We start from the raw sequence: 18,415 nt of genomic DNA on the forward strand, positions 1-18,415 counted from the left end.
GAAGGGAGAGTGTTTAATAAATGTATATGAGCCAGTTTGTAGTATATAATAATGTATATGCTTGTGTGCCTGGAAGAGCTTGAACCAGTATTAGCTTAGGAAGCATAATATATCATTTCAGCATAATTATGAATGTTACATCACAAAAACAAACACAAAAATGTATTAGAATATATTGCTAAGACATATATTTTTTGTATATGGTAGGTCCTTATATTCAATTGTATTATCTACATGTACATATATTGCCTTGTCAGACTCTGCACAAAAGTGCAATGTAATAGCAGTTTTATACTTATATAAGTATATTAGTCTCAGTTCACTTTGATTGGTTAACAATATACCTTTTAAAATTCTGGTATACTATTCAAGTCTGATGAGTGGCACTGTATAAATTATTACAAGGCTCGTGGTATCTGGCTTAATGCATACAAAACAGTAAAGTCAGAACTGCAAGGACCATGCAAGGCTACTACTGCATGGTCCTAGTAAATTAGGACATATATTGCCCCATTCCCTCAGAATCATCAACAAAGCTCAGACAGTGTGTGGAACTCGCCAGTATCTTGATAGTTCTTAAACTTTACTGATACTTTTAAAAAGGAGAATATGTGTACCTGACAAAGCCAAACACTCGTATTTTTGCTCTGTTCTCACATCATGACAACTTCCCAAACTGTCAGCAGTGTATGTAGCTTCAGTGTAGCCTCTTTCTGCTTATCACATGTCAGACTGCTTTATTATGCTGTATTACTGGTTGAACTGTCTTGGAGCAGGGGCGCCTTGATACTATCTACAATTTGAAGGTCAGAATAATTTTAATTATAGTAGTTTTTACTAGAGGACGCTTAGACGCACGGTTTGGAACAGGCTTACTTACATTGAAGCCACACCAGTTTTATTGATGTGCGGTCCCACACCCATATGCAGCCTTCTTCGTCTGTATATCCGGACATTGGATTCACTGGATTTGCACTCACTCGTGTACCGTTAGCTCACATTACTGTCAGGTACATGGATCGTCTTACTATGGTGTAAGGTGCTCGTTTTTATTGTATCGGACTGGATTAGTCGCAAACACCATGTCCTGCAGGTATAACCGCGGTTTGCAACGTATCACGTCAATAAAAGCGCCTCAAGGTTCTAGCCGTGCAGTTCATCGAAGCATGTCCAATGTACCTTGATTCGCGTCGTAAATATCCAAGGGCTTTTAATAGAAAAGATAGAAGGCCTGTTTTGCTTTCCGTGGTCTATTTTGGCTGTGCGCAGCAAGCGGCAAGGCCCATGCCGATCACATGATCCAAAATGGATGGATCAGCAGTAGTGGTTTCGTCCCAGCGAAACGCGTTTTCCTTCATTTCCCTCAGCAACAAAGTAATCCTTCCTAGTTTCTTGAAATATCTTTCAATAACAGCAGCCAAACTTTCTCATCTCTCGATTGATGGCAGCAAAGAAAATGAAGACACCACGTCTAATTCAGTCTCAACCGGCAGTGCGGAGAATATCGTCAGCGAACCACTGGAAACCTACTCCTTTGAGCACGTACTACCATGGACGAGGGTGGTGTTGTGCCATAACAAGGGAGACTATGTATAAACGAAGGAATACGCTAAAATAGTCGCCCCATTTCCCTGTCACACTTCTGCATCCATCTTCTGCAGCATATTTGCACGGGTTTATTCCCATTTCAGCAGCAACTTCCTTCTTGCCGAATACAAATCTGCACTTTCCAGCTCACGATTGTCCATTTTCGTCCCGAATATCCCAATACTTAAGGGTACGGACTTCAGTTTCTTCCGTTCCGTACTGCGCCATCCTGATTGACCATGACCTCTTCATCGGAGAAGTCGCCGTCACTCGAGGGGAAAGGTGCCCTCGACGACGAGAAACGATTCCATACGACCGCGGAGTACAGAGAGGTTGACGAAGCTGCCCAGCTTTCTGACCAGACCACTGTTGATCCTGCGGAGTCGGCCAGAATTCGGTACACTATCTATGTTATTTCCTGAGAGGAATAAAGTCTTAGTCTGTTTTAGGCGCAAGATTGACTGGCACATTCTTCCTTTGATGTGTAGTACGCATTTCTTGAGAGTAGCTTCGCCTTCGATGTTATCTTATGAACGATATCCCAGTTCTCTACTTGATCCAGTTCATGGACAAAACCACACTCGGAAGCTCTGCCATTCTCGGCCTCAAGACAGACACTCACTTGAACGCAACGGAATTTAATTGGCTAGCTACAATTTTCTACATTAGTTATCTAATCTTCGAATACCCTCAAAGTCTGGCATTCCAACGATTTCCGGTCGGAAAGTGGATGAGGTCAGTAGATAAATCGATGATGTCCTTCCTTGTTCTCTAACCATGTATGAAAAACTAGTATCAACGTCCTTATCTGGGCTATTGCTATGTGCTTCCATGCTGCATGTCAGAACTTCGCAGGACTTTTCGTTGTGCGTTTCATTGTAAGTATTGAACTTCCATTAAGCTTTCGCAAGCCTAATAGAAGCACAGCTTGGCGTGTGTGAAGGGAGCGTAACAGCAGGATTCATGATCGTTTGCTCTATGTTCTACACACGGAAAGAGCAGATTACTCGCTACGGCTATTGGTGTAAGCGTCGTTTACACATCTGAAGCAATCACTAATCAATGATGCTTTAGTTTTGATGAATGGTGCGGCCGAAGTCGTTACTGGATTCCTTGCTTTTGGATCACTGCATATCAATACTCCAAAATTCGAGCCCTGGAGGTGGCTGATGATCATGTGCGGCATAATTACCCTTGTTACTGGAATTTGCTATTGGTATGTTCTCAAGCGTATCTTCTATAAATTTAAGGGGTATAATGGTATTCCCGTTGAAGGTTCTTCTTCCCGGATTCTCCGACGTCCGCATGGTTTCTGACTCGCGAGGAACGCATTATAGCCGTGAATCGTATTAAGGAGAACCAGGCTGGCATCGAAAATAAACATTTCAAGAAAGAACAGTACGCGATTCCTCGAGTTATCTAGTAATGCATGCACTGAATCACATGAAGAATGATAGAATGCCTTACAGAAATGAAGACTTGGATCTTCTTTTTGTTTTACTCTGTCCTAGAAATTCCGAACTCGCTCATCAATCAAAACAGCATTCTCATTCAAGCCTTTGGTTTCACAACATTTCAAACTACGCTGCTCAGTAGCGCCAGTGGGTAAGTTGTCTTCTTAAACTATGGGCTGGCATTTATTTCTCCCGCTTTGTCAGGATGGTGAAAATATTTGGTATATTCACGGGTGTACACATAGCGGCAAGCCTTAAGGACAGTATTGCCTTCGTCGGGGCGTCATATCTCGTACCAGTCGTCATTTGTTCCATCCTCGTCAACGTGCTTCCATTGTCAAACAAAGGCGGATTGCTCGCAAGCATATACCTCACTCAGCTAAGTACTACTACTACCGCACTGTCGCTTGCCTGGGCAGCGCAGACAACGGCTGGTCACACGAAACGCATCACAATGAACGCAATCATGCTCATGGCAAACTGCATTGGAAACGCGGTTGGTCCTCAGATGTGGCTAGCGAAATACGCACCTCGGTATGTTCTATACGTCATATACTGAACTCTAGATCTAACGATCTGTTTTACGAATCGCAAGTTTTCATGTGCCGTGGACTGTCATTGCGATTTGCTATGTCATCTGCGCTGTGCTTCTTTTAGTCCAGCGCTATATGCTCAACGAGGAGAACAAGAAGCGTGATAACGAACCACTAGATACCACTTATGATGATGTTTGGGTCAAGGTTACAGGTGAAAATGGAGACATCATCGAGAAGAGGGTCGATAGAGCATTCCTTGATCTTACCGATCGCCAGAATAGGGACTTCCGTTATGCACTCTAGCACGCGTATTTCTTTCATAAACTAAGTATCAGAAACATCCAACGAAAGAAATGATTCTCAGTAGTGCTGTATGCTGCACGATTCGACAATGTTTTTTGTTAGGATTTACCTGCAGTGGGTGCTGAATAGTGTCTAAATACAACGGGAGCAAAAGTCCAAATAGAGGCACGCAAATTTTCCGTACCAAATAATGCAATTCGTTTAGCAAGCATGCCACTGAATGCCTACATTTAAAATAAAATAAAAATATTTTTACATTTTTTCTTTAGAAGAATTACAAAATTAGTTTAATATTTTTATTCACATGTCTGATTACCAGATATTACAAATTTGGTAGGTGACGATATGTCAAAAGTACTTCATAGGTTTTACAAATTACAAATAAAACTTGTAATTTTTAATCTTAAATAATTTTATTCTTACGCAAGTTATCTTTTAAGAAATTATTACAGAATACCAGATTGTCACGTGCTTGTCTGTACGACAGAAAAGGTCGTGCTGACTCTCTGCTGAGAGCCTTTCCCAACCATTCAGCGTGTAGTCATGCAATAGGCGAAACTGAACTCAAAAACCATTTTGCCATTCTGCTTCTGAGCGTCTCTTCTTCAGCTGCTGGCTATCTTAAGCACAAGAGTACGCTTACATGAGGGCCACTAGTTCATACTGCAATGCGACCGGCATGCTATATGTTGACACTCTAGAAGGTGCCGCCCACAAGGACGGCGAAAGTCATGCATCAGATAATCGGCATGAAGGAACGAAAGAGATTTTATAGGTCAGATGGTCCAAGTCCGAACCAGCGCGGAGCCTTTGTGGTCGACTTCTGCAAATTCTAGGGCCCCTGACAAGCCCAAGTAGGAAAGATGCCTCCCCACTATGCCGCACCGCGAACCCGGGCTGTCTGCACTGGTGATACAGCATGTAGCGCGAATCAAGAGATCTCAAGCATCACCAATCTGTACTACTGAGTCTCCCTTTTATCAAGATGTGCTGCATCATCAACCTTTTTCAAGTACCCCCAATCCGTTCAGCTGAATCTCCCTTTTATCCAGGTATGCGGCATAAACAATCTTGTTCAACTGATACTAGAACACTCCCGTCCAGTATGGGATCCTCTATAGAGTCCTCGTCGTTAAGCGACAAACCAGCCTCTGGCGACGACAAACCTCACCGCGCCACTGCCACAGTGAATGAGGTCGATGAAGCTGCGCAATTCTCAATCCAGGATACGATTGATCCTGAAGATGCCATTAGAGTACGGTACGTTGTATATTGTAGCTTAATTGGTAATACAAAGTAGGATGCTAACTTTATTCGTAGACGTAAGATAGACCTGCATGTTCTTCCTCTTATGTGCAGTACGTACACGTCAAGACCTTGTGTCTCTAACGTCGTCCTCATCTGGTGCATTGCAGTCGTCTATTGGATTACCTTCATGGATAAAACCACCCTTGGCAGCTCTGCAGTTCTGGGTCTTAAGACGGACACGCATCTAAATGCAACTCAGTACAATTGGCTCAGTACGATCTTCTATCTCAGCTACCTCGTCTTCGAATATCCGCAGAATTTGGCACTTCAACGCTTCCCCGTCGGCAAGTGGTTGAGGTAAGTTAAGCTTTGATATGTCACGGCATGGTCCAATACTAATTCACGTCACTGGAAACAAGTGCAAACATTTTCGTTTGGGGCGTTACTTTATGTCTTCATGCAGCTTGCAAGAATTTCGATGGCCTTTTCGTCGTGCGCCTTATTGTGAGTTGCGCCACTACCTGAAAGATTTGATCCTAATACATGTCCAGCTTGGCGCGTGTGAGGCATGTGTCGCCACTGGGTTCATGATTGTCAGTGCCATGTTCTATACACGCAGAGAGATAACGCTCCGTATCGGCTATTGGTGTAGGTTCTCTTCTTGTGTTTTTATCCGATCATCTATCAACTCGCCTGTAGTCCTGATGAACGGCGTTGCGGAGATTACAACTGGTTTTCTCGCTTTCGGAGCGTTGCATATCACAACAGCGAATTTTGAGCCTTGGAAATGGCTAATGATTATTTGCGGGATAATAACTATTGTCGCCGCGGTTTGCTATTGGTGAGATGGCATTGCTTCATATCGCCCAAAAACGTCCTTAATCGTACCGGCATAACTTGTAAAGGTTCCTTTTCCCGGACTCACCGACAACGGCATGGTTCCTCACTCCCGAAGAACGCGTGATCGCCGTAAATCGCATCAAAGCAAACCAAACAGGTGTCGAGAATAAACACTTCAAGAAAGAGCAGTAAACAATATTATTATTTTCCCTGATATTTACTGCTTAATTGATTTGACTTTTAGGATGATTGAGTGCCTCACAGACCCAAAGACGTGGATATTCGCACTCTACGCTGGAATTCGTAATGTTCCCAACTCCCTCACGAACCAGAACAGCCTTATCATCAAGTCTTTCGGTTTCACTGAGTTGCAGACCACACTGCTTAGTTGTGCTACCGGGTACGGCTCAATTGAGTTGGTACTATTTTCGCCTAATTGACGTTGTATCAAATTCAGAGGAATTAAGATTACCTCAGCTCTGTCAGGAGTGGCGCTCGCCACGTACTTCAACAGCATTGCATACGTTGGAGCTTCGTACTACATACCAACGGTGATTGGGTCCATCCTAGTTAGCACGCTGCCATGGTCAGACAAGGTTGGCTTGCTGATAAGCGAGTACATCGTTGGATTTGGTGGAGTGGGAGCCCCGCTTGGATATTCGTGGGTTACGCAAACGACAGCGGGACACACTAAACGTGTTACTATGAACGCAGTGCTGTTCATCGCGGATTCCGTCGGAAATGCTATCGGTCCACAGATGTGGGCTGATCAATTTGCACCTCGGTATGCCGACCTTTCTCTAACTTTTTAACTGACACTCAGAACGCCTGTACCCTTTTGTTTCGTCTTTTAACTGTAGCTATCACGTCCCATGGGCCATCATTTCCATATGCTACACGGCGGCTGGTCTACTTCTCCTACTTCAGCGCTACATGCTCAACAAAGAGAATAAAAGGCGTGACAACGAACCTCCAGACGACACGTACGATGATGTCTGGGTCAAGATCACGGACGGGCATGGTGAAATTATTGAGAAGAAAGTCGACAGGTCCTTCCTCGACCTTACGGACCGCCAGAACCGCGAGTTCCGTTACGTTCTCTGACTTCGTCATCTCACAAATGCAGAAGGCATATTGAATAGTAATAGTGCCCGACGTGGTAAAGGAAGTTTTTCGTCTGGTCATGTATCTGAAAGCAAGAAATAGCAAAATTTCGTCATCCCATGTCGCTGTTCATTGCCAGTTTTAGCTGATCCGATTTCTGTAACCAAGTCTGAAGTCACCACTACCACTATGGTACAATCCACTAAGGCCAAGAAAAACAACAACAACAACGAACAGACTGTGACACGGCAGCCTTCACATTATAGCCTGCCTGTTGAGGATAATCAACTGCAACTTTTAGCCCACAGTAACCCCAAACGAGCTCAAGCCATCCAGTGAAATCATAGCGCTCTTCCCATTATTCGCAACCTGTACCGACCCACCACTATTCAAAATCTCCATCACACTCCCACTCGCACGAGTAGGTAATTCGACCTCAACAGTCGCGGAATTATTAGCCATGTTCGTAGCGAGCACGAGCGTGCGTTGGTTGACTGTCCACAACCCTATGTCTACTTGACTACCATTCAGATTCTGACTGGAGTTGTTGTTGGATAGGATGGATGAAAATGTGTGGTGTGGGTCGAAGATGAAGGATTTGATCGTTGGAAGGGCATGTGCGAGTGCTGTTGCTGCGTCTTTGATGTCTGTGGGAGTGGGATCGTCCCATGGTACAATGCCTAAAGCAGTTGAATTAATAAATGGGTATCAGGAAGGTGGATGGTATAAATGCAGACCTGTAGCACCGTGGTTAATAGAAAGGACACTTTCTACAAGCCATTCATTCCCGGTAGGAGCGCGGGCCCAATACCTGTTATTACATACAGTCAGACACTGCAACAATTATAAGAATTAGATGAAAAGTGAAACTTACTCGCTTCCACCAAAAGCTTGCGGAACCGCCCAAACAGTCTTCGTCCGACTCACACCAAGCACGTCAAGTCGATACGCAAACGTATCCATCCGGTCCGAGATATCCGCAAAGCTCCCCTTACAATCATCACATCCACAATCACCGAAATCCGGTGTACACGGCGTATGCCACTCAACGGAGAGCGTCGCATTAATCGCAACCGGATACGTATCTTGCATCACCACGTCCGCTCCTCGGATATATTCTGGGAAGAAATAGTTTTCGCAGTTGAGGACTAGAGAGACGGGGTGGTATGAACCGTCGAGAGATTTGATGAGGTTGTACGTGTCTTGCGTAGCGTTGAGTGGGTCGCTCGTTCCGTCTGGTTCGTCTCCTGTGTACCAGAGGAGTAAGTTCTTTCGCGTCTTGATCATGTTTACTTGTTCTGTGACGGAAGTGGCATTCATATACGTGCTACGCAATAGTCAGTGAAGAGGCAATTGGAAATATATATTAAGAACGTACAAACGCATGTCATACATCAAGTACAACCGAACTTCTTCCATACGGTCGAGGACTTCTTCAAATGCAGTCATGTTGTCGAAGGTTGGAACAGGGTGGACCTTTGAAAGTCAACATCTTGTATATCGCATATCAATCGAGTAACTTACAATTGTGAGTCTGAAAAAGAATGAAAATTCAAATTGTCTGATAGATCATAATACATAAATTAACAGACGTACCCCATGTCTTTCAGATCATTAAGAACACTCAGGTTGTTCGCCAGGTACCCGTCGAAAGTCGTGTAGAAACCAAGTGGAAAGACAGTCTCCCATTCTTTCGTAGTCGAATTCTGAACAAGCATCGCTCCCGTCCGGAAATCCATCTTCGTGACGCTCCCACCATCCGTTCTGTTCGGCAATCTCAGCAGAGTAGTGCTCGTCTTGAACGTCTGCCCATCTTCCATTCGCGCGGTACATTCCACATTGAAAGCATCGCTCTGGGGTTTAAGAGAGCCAAGTGGGAGCGTGAACTCATGCGCGCTTGCATTCAGCGAAACAGGTCCGTTAGCGAGCGTCTGCCCATTTACAGAGATCGACACATGCAATCCAGAAACTGCTGCATCGACGTTCTGTATTGGAGTTGTATCTGCTATCTTGACATTTGTGACCAGAGTATCAATAATAATCGTTCCAGAGGAGTCGTCAGCGAGATACGGTTGAATAGCAGGTGCACAGCGAAACACAAGGAGCGGTTCTTTCGACAATTCCGGGATTGGGAACTCTCCACCGGGCTCAACTACCGACTGGTTTGCCATGTAATGCTTTCCACACCTTCAATCGGAATATTTAGTGATTGAGTTTTGCTATCGCGATATGATTGAGACAGACCATGTTTGTGCTGAAGCTTGCAAGATCTGAGCCAGTAGTGCAACTCCAGTAAACAATCTTGCTGTCCCCATACCGACGGTGAACTCGAAGGCCCGAGACAGAGTAATAAAATGCCAGCACACAGACGGGGAACATCGGTTTTAAATACCGCCTCTTAAGCGGCGTATGGGCAGCGGCGCGGCCAGCAGATTCTTCCATTGGTGACCTCATGGACGGCAAGCAAGAAGCGATCTTCTTCAACCGCAACCGTCAATTGCTCTAAACATATTTGTAATTTTCTGCCCAAGAAGCCCCAGTTGTGACGAGCCTGTGTCCTCGTGATGCTGTGAGCAGAAACGAAGTTACGCTGCAGTTGGCGTGGAAGTTCGCATCTGAGGAAGTCAATTCAATCACGTGATTCTAGACGAGGAGTTGCTAGCGTTGTTGCAGTTGCATAAGTAAGTAGTCTCTTTTTGCTGTTAGGTCAGTGTGTCAAGATCCTGCAGGTAAAAACATTGATATTTCTGACAATGGTCGCTTCTGAATTTGGGGCTTGCACAGGATCAACTACAATCATCGAAATACGGTTAAGGCGAAAATGTAGTACAAGTCAAGCACCGATGTGTATCATATTAACCCATCTCTCGGTCTGAATCCCTTCCTTGGTCTTCAGCATCATGACAGCCTCCCGAAGTGCTGCAGCTGCCCTCTTATGCCTCCCTCTGTTCTCCTCACTCTCAGCAAGATACTCATAAACACCCTTGGCTAAAGAAGGCCCGTCTGGATCGTACAGCTCCCACATTGTGCCGATCACACTCCGGAACCCACAAAACTGCATCGCTGCTGCTAAGTGAAGTACTTCATCATATATGCCAAAATGCGCTTGCTCAGCAGTATGGCAGGCTGAGAGAAATGCGAACTTGGCATTCGGTAGGTCTGCCTTGACAATGTCAAGTAACGTCAAACCACTATCAGATAGCTTGAATGAAGCATCAAAGGGCTCCTTGTCCAGGTGTCCATGACAAGCAAAATGGACCCATGTGGCATTCTGCAGGCTCTTTATCACTGCCTTCTGCGACGCCTTAATGTTAAGGAGTATTTTAGGTTGTGTCTCGTAGATGCGAATGCGCTGTCGGACAGCATTAACTTCTATCCTGGTTGAGTCGAGAGATTTGGTATCCGCGATGATAAGAATTTCCGGATCACGTCCATCATCATCGGGGGATCGTGCATTGATGAGGGCTCCAAGTGTTGGCGTGTAGGATGAAATGTAGTCATCTAATAAATACTTCATAGTTCCGTCCGTAGAACGATATGGACCCGCCGCATGAAAGGGAAGTACCGACAGGACAGATGTCGGACACCACCATATGCGTGACCCTTCGGCAAACCCGAGTTCCTTGAGCTTATGGACAACTTTGGAAACGACCTTGTCCCAAAGCATCTTCATCGATTCGCGGAGCTTCTCGTTGTACACAAGGGAGCCGGGCCTATTCTGTATGCGAGTTTCTACAAGTTCGTGACATAGCTTGGAGGATCCTTCATAGAAATCATTATCCAGCGTAATGCAGGAGATTGGCGGATCATTCCCAGCAGGGACAATAATGAGTGCATCACACCGATATTTACAGTGGTTTACCACGACGACGGGACCCTCCGAAGCTGCGAGTCGCAGCATTTCAAACGGTGAAGGCTTGAGAAAGTCCTCAAACCCCGGGACTAGCCGTATATCATCTATCAGCTTCTCTTGCTCTTCTGACAACTTCCTCTGTTGCTTTAACATCTTGTCAAAAGATCCTTGCCCATCTTGCACGTCCCGCGCAAGAGCCAAGCTTGAGCCGGAAATAAGCACCTTCGGTGATGTTGCGAGATCTTCCATCTGGCGGCTAACGTTCTGGAACTTGTCGGCAAGCTCCTTATTTGTCCCCGCAAGCCGGTCGAGGGGGGTCCTGAAACCACGCAGCTGTGACCAAAGCAATGCCCTTCCCTGCTCCAGCAGCTCCACTGCCTGACCAAGTTTACCCTCTTCAATGGCGTTGGAGGCTGCCTCCACAGCCAAAGCCCCATCTTGATTTCTACGAAGAAAGTCATGCCGAGCATGGAGAGTGGGATTGATAGTGAGAGTTCGCTGTAACAACGACATCACTGCCCCATAAGCTCGGAGAGTGGTCTGATGGCCATGCGATCGCGTAAGTGTTGCCCATCGTCGCGCAGCCCTCAGGCGCTCCAATGTACTGGAGAATCTATGTCCAGTGGCTTGTTCTAATAGTTGCACACACTCTTCAAAATCATGCCTATGTCCATAACGTTCAAATCGGGAGAATAATGGATAAGTGAGACCGACCAAGGACCTAGATCGATGTGGATGACCCTCAGGACATAGTATCAGGGTAGCACGGTTCAGCTTAATCGATTCTTCCAGATCCTCCGGCCTCCCGCTGTGTACGTATCTAGAATACAGAGAAGCTGCTAGATTGTTTAATGAAAGGAATCGATCAGGATGACCTTCAGGGCAAAGAATCATAGCAGTACGGTCCAGTTGAATTGATTCTTCAAGATCCTCTGGCCGTTCGCTTTGCTGATATCTAGTGAATAGGGCAATCGATAGGTTACCCAATGAGTAAGGTCGATACGGATGACCCTCGGGATGAAGAGTCAGAGCAGCGCGGTGCAGTTCGATGCATTCGTCAAGATCCCCTGTCTGCCCGCTTTGCTCGTATCGAATGCGAAGCGACTCCGCTAGATTGGCCAATGAGATAGGTCGATTTGGATGGCTCTCAGGATAAAGACTCAGAGCAGCGCGTTCCAGTTCAATTGATTCTTCATAGTCCTCTGGCCGTCCGTTTTGCTCGTACCTAACACGCAGTGAAACAGCTAAATTGCTCAATGAACGAGTCCAAAGCAGATGGCCCTCAGGACGAAGTTTCAGGGCGGCTCGCTCCAGTTCGATTGATTCCTCAAGATCCTCAGACCGTCCGTTTTGCTTGAATCTCTCGCGCAAGGAACTCGCTAGATTGCTAAATGACATAGACCGATCCGGGTGACCCTCAGGATAACGGCTCAGAGCAGCACGATACAATTCGATCGATACTTCCAGATCCTCTAACCATCCGCTTCGCTCGTATCTCGTGGCCAAGGAGCCCGCTAGACCCAATGATCGAGACAAATCCGGATGTCCTTCGGGACGGATATTTTGAGCAGCGTACTCCAGTTCGATCGATTCTTGAAGATCCTCTGTTCGTCCACTTTTCTGGTATCTAAGGAGCAGAACACCAGCCAGATTTGCCAATGACATAGACCGGTCCGGATGACCCTCAGGACGAAGGATCAGAGCATCACGGTTCAGTTCAATTGATTTTTCAAGATCCTCTACCCGTCCGCGTTGCTCATATCTAACGCGGAGAGAAGACGCTAGATTGGTCAATGAAAGGGGGCGATGCAGATGACCTTTTGGACAAAGAATCAGCGCAGCACGTTCCAGTACGATCAATTCTTCAAGGTCCTCCGATTTTCCGCTTTGCTGGTATCTAAAACGCAGAGCAACTGCTAGATTGGCCAATGAAGTAGACCGATGCGGATGACCCTCAGGACGAAGAATCAGAGCAGCATGCTCCAGTTCAATTGATCCTTGAAGATCCCCTGCCCGTCCACTTTGCTCGTACCTAAGGAGCAGGACACTTGCCAGATTGGCTAATGAACGAGGCCTGCCGGGATGACCCTCAGGACAAAGAGTCAGGCCGGCTCGTCCGAGATTGATTGATTCTTCTAGGTCCTCGGACCGTCCACTTTGTATGTATCTTATGCGTAGAGAAGCTGCTAGATTAACCAATGAATGAGCTCGATCCGGATGGCCCTCAGGACGAAGAGTCAAAGCGGTACGGTCCAGTCCAATTGATTCCTCAAGGTCCTCCACCCGTCCGCTTTGTTCGTATCTCACGCGCAGGACACCTGCTAGACTGGCCAATGAATGAGACCGATCGGGATGGCCTTCGGGGCGAAGAACCAGAGCAGCACGGTTCAGTTCGATCGATTCTTCCAGGTCCTCTGACCGTCCGTCTAGCTCGTATCTGACAAGCAGGGAAGATGCTAGATCGGCCAATGAACGAGCTCGGTCTGGATGACCCTCAGGACGAAGAATCAGAGCAGCGCGGTGTAGTTTTGTCGATTCCTCGATATCCTCTGGCTGACCGCTTTTCTGGTATCTAGTGTACAGAGAACTCGCTAGATTTGCCAATGACATAGATCGATCCGAATGACCTTCGGGACAAAGGGTCAGAGCAGCACGTTCCAGTTCAATCAATTCTTCAAGATCCTCTAACCGTCCGCTTTGGTAGAATCTAAAGTACAGGGAACTTGCTAGATGCCTAGTGAGGTAGACCGATCAGGATGACCGTCAGGACGAAGGATCAGAGCGGCGCGCTCCATTTCGATCGATTCTTCGAGGTCTTCTGACCGTCCACTTTTCTCGTACCGAGAATACAGGGAGTTTGCTAGATTACTCATTGAAACAGGCCGATCGGGATGACCCTCAGGGCGAAGAGTCAGAGCAGCACGTCCCAACACAATAGCATCCTCCAAGTCTTCCATTTCCCACCATCTGCCATATCGCTCGTTTAGAAAGAAGGAGAGGTGAAACAGAAAAACTGAGCAATCAGGATGCCCGTCTGGGAGAAGGCTTATCGCGGAGCGTTCGAGAGCAATACACTTGTCTAGCTCGTCTTTTTCTCCGGATTGCTGGAAACGTTCCCAGCCATCAAGAGCCAGCTTGTGATATTGCATATGCTCCTTCCGGCCTTCATTTTAGTCAGAATACAGGGGATCAGGAAAACTGTTCCAAGCCCTACCGGATGCCTTCTACAACACCTCGGTTTCTCCAGTCCTCGGACACTTTGGGAATGGAGGAATCTGAAAATAATCCAGTGAGTTTTTGATTCTATCCTGGTGTTAATACTACGTACATTTTTTATCCTGGGAAGCTCGGAGGTTAATGTGTAATAAGGGTACTTACTACCTTTCGTTGGGCAGCAAACACTACAATGGGGTTGCGTGTGGAGGGCGGAGGAACACGATGTTACATACAAGCTGTAGTGATTCCGTCCATGCCCGGAGCACTCTCAAGGGTGTGATGGTGGTTGAATGCAGATCAAAATTGTTCTCTAAAATCAAACGTAAAGCACAGCCTCTTATGCAATACGATTGCGCTTCACAGGTCCAACTTGCCAAATGTCTTCTGCAAGTCCCTGCGTTTTCGGGGACGATCTGGGGGCTAACTTGAAGGCAATTGCAAGTGATTGTCATTTGACGTCCAAAACTGTGATCACCCACCTGTGCAAGCCTTCTTTGATGTATACTAGGCTATGTAGCCCATTTATTCGCCTTACACTGTAATCGCACTTTACCAAACGGATAGTAGCTTCGAGCCTGCCCTCACTAAGCCTAGTCATATAGACTCAGTTAACTCTCTGCGGAATGACAAGATTTTCACCTGAAGAGTTAGAAGACGCAGCCAACAAAACTTCGTTGCACTCATGCCATCCAATTCAGTTACGTGCTTACTACAGGGTAATGTTTATTAAAAAAAAATGTAACTTCAATTCAATTCGTAAAGCATCGCTTAACGTAAGTCCATGGTATGAATGAGTACAAGGTGGTATAACGATATAGTGTACAGGAATTTGATGCGAGCAAGGAACCAGTCGGCGACGCAAAAGTAAAATGAGAAAACATAGAAGGAGTGGATCTAAAGGTAGTCGTGAAGTGCCAGGGGATGACAGGGATCAGGGGTAGAAGTAGAATGGGTTATAATACACAGAAAAGTCTTTAACAATCAATGACATCCACTAGCAACCATGATGGATTTTTTCTGCCCCGGCTAATTCGGGCAGGTCGATAATAGACGCTCAATGTTGCTTCGCAACAGTGACGCCAACAACGACTGCAACAATAACAAGGATGATGAAGCCTAGAAGTGCTGCAGCGCAACGCTTGGCCCAGCGCATCTCGACGGTTCGCATACTCGCATAGTCCACCTCTTGGTCTTCCTTCGATCGGTTATCGCGTGTTGGATCGTGCAATGGCTTTACGAATGGTGCGATAATCCCGACTATCCAAAGTGGGAAGAAGACTATATGTGAATAGCGAAAAGTCAGCGATTGCGTTTAACGAATATGTTAAGAAAACATTACACGTACGGAAACCATAGATGAAGAGCTTGCGATTAAACGCAGCGTCGTACTCCTCAATTTTAACGTACGTTGGTAATGAATCGGCCTCGCTACGTGTATCATATTCAGGCGGGGTGGGTCGTGCACTTGCAGTCTGAGGTTGCTCGCGTGGTTCGTTACGTTCCGCAGTAGGACGTCCACCACCGAAAAACGCGCCAATTGCGTCATATTGTGCACGCATCATGCGTTCTGCTTCCGAGTTTCGTCTGGGCGAACGAGCGGCAGTTGCGGGGAACGGAAGTTGACCAGCTGGACCAGCCAACGTAGTAGAAGATCGAGAAGAGCTAGAAGAATGGCGCTGGTGACGCGCGGGGCCTGAGGGAGTAGATGTTGTTGCGGATGTGCCGAAGCTCGTGGATGTGTATGCGACAGACATGGCAGACAATGGGCTCGGAGTTACGCTTCGTCGTTGTTATGACTCGTATAGTAGATCCCGTCTCTAGCTTTGCCTCAAGCAACTAAACACGGGAGAAAACTTGAGATATGCTGTCGGGTGGCAGGGTCGTGTGGCGGAGTCAAGTCTCGAATCGTCGTCTCCTCAGTAGAAAAAGTATGGAGTAGGATACCAAGGAAGAGTATACCGAGCCAAGTCATAATTGCTCATCTCACTTTAAGTCGTCCATGTCCACAGCCAGAAACAGAGATGGACAATTGGCACTGGGTCCGCTTGGGCAAACAAAAGGAAGGAAGCAGCTGTACGGTAAGGTTAAATCGTGCAGAGCCGTCGCATGGCCTTTAGCGGTGCCCATATACGGGAAACCCTCCGGAATTCAAGTACGTTTCTCCCTAGCAAAACAATAAGCGAGGAGGTGAGTTGATGACTGGCCAATGCAAGCTAGCATTACGGCGGCGCTGAGCGAGGCCGTGCGATGGAGAGGAAGGATACATGGGCCGAGCTTTGCAAGTTGCAATTGTTCAACGCTCGCACTCATTGCTGTTGTTGCCTTCCTAGTTTGGGGGTATGAAACTTTACTCGATCGTGGGATCGGAATGCAGATCATTGATTCGTTGATTGACTTTTCCACGCCTCACGTGGAACTTAAATTACTAAGGTTGGGAAAATATAAACTCAACCAACTGTGACGCGGCAGTACTAGCCTCTTTTGGGCCATACAATAATGGACGAAATAACTTCCTCAAATAACCTCAAATGAATATTTGGGCAACATAGAATTGTAGAGGACATCTGTAGCTACAAATGTATGTTTTTATTTTTCAAAAATATTGAGTACAAATTTTTTTATTTCCTAAGAAAACTTTTTTTGTTAAAATGGTCTAAAATTGCATTTCTATGGGTTTGAGCACTACTTGAAAATTTTCGACCCAGATTTTTGCCGCTTATATAATACCAAAAGTTATGTAATATTAATAATAATAATACATTTGTCAGCATTTTTTAAAGTAATTTTTTCCAAACACTTAGAAAGTTGAACAAACACTATATAACTGTTTAAAAACTAACTTTAGACATTAATAATTGTATCTGAATAAGTTTTGAACTTGCTAGAGCCAATAAAACAAAGTCAATTTTTTCTGACCTAGAAATTTTTGCCGTAGGGTCCTTCCAAAAGGAGTATGTGGCTGTGCTGTGACTGATGTGACAGGTTGGTTGAGTTTATGTTTTCCCAACCTTATGTTTACTCGAACAGTAATCCAGGATTCTAAATAAAGTAAGGTGTTTGCCTAGTGTACAAGCATAGGTGAGAATTTAGCTGATACAGTGTAGCTTCAGACAATGCTGCATTGAGTATGCATACAAGGACTGATACAAATAGCATATGGGCCACTGTGCCTACAAAATGGATAAAGTTGAGCCTGAGAGGTTGAGAACTCAAGCAATGCAAAACTACTATGAACACTTTGGGTTAACACTGTTTCTTAGTCTAGTTTATGCCAGCCTGCTAAGCACTGGCAACCTCACACTTCTCTTTCATCTGTGCAATGTATATTATGTATGTATTGGAGTCCATAAATGCAATCCCCACTTAAAGACAAAGACCAGTATTCTCCATAAAAAGTGTGTCCTCCTTGCAAGGCATTAATACATTCACAGTTAGTGGGTAAATATTAGCATTAATACTTGTATATGCTTTACTTATATGCTTAGTTCATATATGCCATACTTCCAGCCTGTATGTACACAAAGTTGCAATGTTGTATAACCCTTCCAGCCATTCATAGAAAGTTTGCTGCACGTTTTGTTGAAGCACTTTAGTAACTTAATTGAGTAGCATGCAATGTTTCTACTTTATTGTACAAGACTTTAGTAAGTAACAAGCAAAGGAGTGGTAGTACTTTACATGTGAGATTGCACTTTTCTGAATCTTAAAGTGCATAAAGTCAGATCAATCTTTTCACCCAGACTCAGTATCACTACACTTAATTACCTATCACTACTTCCTCTCACAAAACCCTAACAATGTCAAACAACAGAAGTTTACAGATTCCTACTTGTGATGATGATAAACTAACTGATATTGAAACCTCAATGAAGAAGAAAGATGTCAGAGACAGAAGAGATTGAGACTCTAAATCAGAAAAAAGACAGTTTGAAAGACAAGGCTCCAAGGACAATTCAGGCCCTGCACCCCTACTGAGCAAAGCTGGCAAACATCCATCATGGGTTACAGCTGATATGGATGAATACAATGTCCCAGAAGAGTCTGGTGATGAAAAGCAAAAGAAGTAAAACTACTTTAGGTGTTCTATAGTATTTGTGTCTTTGTATGTAATGTGTCATAGAATGTTATGATCAGTAAAGGTGTTGAGAGGGAGAACTTAAGGGGGGCACACATAGACAAGGGGTGAGGTGACAATTTACTACTCAGTGTCTCTTGTCCTTATATTGTATGTATTCTAACTGAGACATTATGAAGTCATTGTCTTGTGGTTTGTC

The 18,415-nt window shown here is 45.4% G+C and overlaps 5 protein-coding genes across 5 annotated transcripts; 2 read left to right on the forward strand and 3 right to left on the reverse strand.

The window, feature by feature from the left end:
* Positions 1–1,826: 1,826 nt before the first annotated feature.
* Positions 1,827–3,912, forward strand: FOMMEDRAFT_139544 (MFS general substrate transporter; the record flags this gene model as incomplete). Its single annotated transcript, XM_007264578.1, has 10 exons — positions 1,827–1,984; positions 2,037–2,074; positions 2,133–2,322; positions 2,381–2,465; positions 2,515–2,611; positions 2,662–2,803; positions 2,863–2,985; positions 3,037–3,192; positions 3,246–3,575; positions 3,637–3,912. 10 exons carry the CDS (start codon positions 1,827–1,829, stop codon positions 3,878–3,880), a joined length of 1,563 nt encoding a protein of 520 aa, XP_007264640.1. The 3' UTR covers positions 3,881–3,912.
* Positions 3,913–5,040: 1,128 nt separating this feature from the next.
* Positions 5,041–7,190, forward strand: FOMMEDRAFT_120094 (MFS general substrate transporter). The gene is made up of 10 exons (XM_007264579.1): positions 5,041–5,140; positions 5,201–5,238; positions 5,296–5,485; positions 5,548–5,632; positions 5,680–5,776; positions 5,828–5,969; positions 6,034–6,156; positions 6,213–6,368; positions 6,426–6,752; positions 6,829–7,190. The coding sequence occupies exons 2-10, from the start codon at positions 5,232–5,234 to the stop codon at positions 7,070–7,072; spliced, it is 1,371 nt and encodes a 456-aa protein (XP_007264641.1). The 5' UTR covers positions 5,041–5,140; positions 5,201–5,231; the 3' UTR covers positions 7,073–7,190.
* A 179-nt stretch (positions 7,191–7,369) lies between these two features.
* FOMMEDRAFT_132713 (uncharacterized protein) lies at positions 7,370–9,387 on the reverse strand (the record flags this gene model as incomplete). Its single annotated transcript, XM_007264580.1, has 6 exons — positions 7,370–7,752; positions 7,810–7,883; positions 7,947–8,399; positions 8,451–8,548; positions 8,665–9,259; positions 9,317–9,387. The coding sequence occupies 6 exons, from the start codon at positions 9,385–9,387 to the stop codon at positions 7,370–7,372; spliced, it is 1,674 nt and encodes a 557-aa protein (XP_007264642.1).
* Positions 9,388–9,905: 518 nt separating this feature from the next.
* FOMMEDRAFT_153994 (uncharacterized protein) lies at positions 9,906–14,074 on the reverse strand (the record flags this gene model as incomplete). The annotated part of the gene is made up of 2 exons (XM_007264581.1): positions 9,906–13,620; positions 13,674–14,074. The coding sequence occupies 2 exons, from the start codon at positions 14,072–14,074 to the stop codon at positions 9,906–9,908; spliced, it is 4,116 nt and encodes a 1,371-aa protein (XP_007264643.1).
* Positions 14,075–14,932: 858 nt separating this feature from the next.
* On the reverse strand, positions 14,933–16,350 carry FOMMEDRAFT_145594 (uncharacterized protein). Its single transcript, XM_007264582.1, has 2 exons — positions 15,487–16,350; positions 14,933–15,419 (listed from the first exon to the last, which is right to left on the reverse strand). Exons 1-2 carry the CDS (start codon positions 15,893–15,895, stop codon positions 15,196–15,198), a joined length of 633 nt encoding a protein of 210 aa, XP_007264644.1. The 5' UTR covers positions 15,896–16,350; the 3' UTR covers positions 14,933–15,195.
* Between the last annotated feature and the right edge of the window lie 2,065 nt (positions 16,351–18,415).

Source organism: Fomitiporia mediterranea, assembly GCF_000271605.1.
Source record: "Fomitiporia mediterranea MF3/22 unplaced genomic scaffold FOMMEscaffold_4, whole genome shotgun sequence".
In the NCBI taxonomy this organism is placed as follows: Eukaryota; Fungi; Basidiomycota; class Agaricomycetes; order Hymenochaetales; family Hymenochaetaceae; genus Fomitiporia; species Fomitiporia mediterranea.

Coding starts and splice junctions, on each gene's coding strand:
- FOMMEDRAFT_120094 (XM_007264579.1), top strand. Junction 5,486..5,547: donor CCCGTCGGCAAGTGGTTGAG/GTAAGTTAAGCT, acceptor ACTGGAAACAAG/TGCAAACATTTTCGTTTGGG. Junction 6,369..6,425: donor CTGCTTAGTTGTGCTACCGG/GTACGGCTCAAT, acceptor TATCAAATTCAG/AGGAATTAAGATTACCTCAG.
- FOMMEDRAFT_145594 (XM_007264582.1), bottom strand. CDS start 15,895: ATGTCTGTCGCATACACATCCACGAGCTTCGGCACATCCGCAACAACA. Junction 15,420..15,486: donor GCTCTTCATCTATGGTTTCC/GTACGTGTAATG, acceptor ATTCACATATAG/TCTTCTTCCCACTTTGGATA.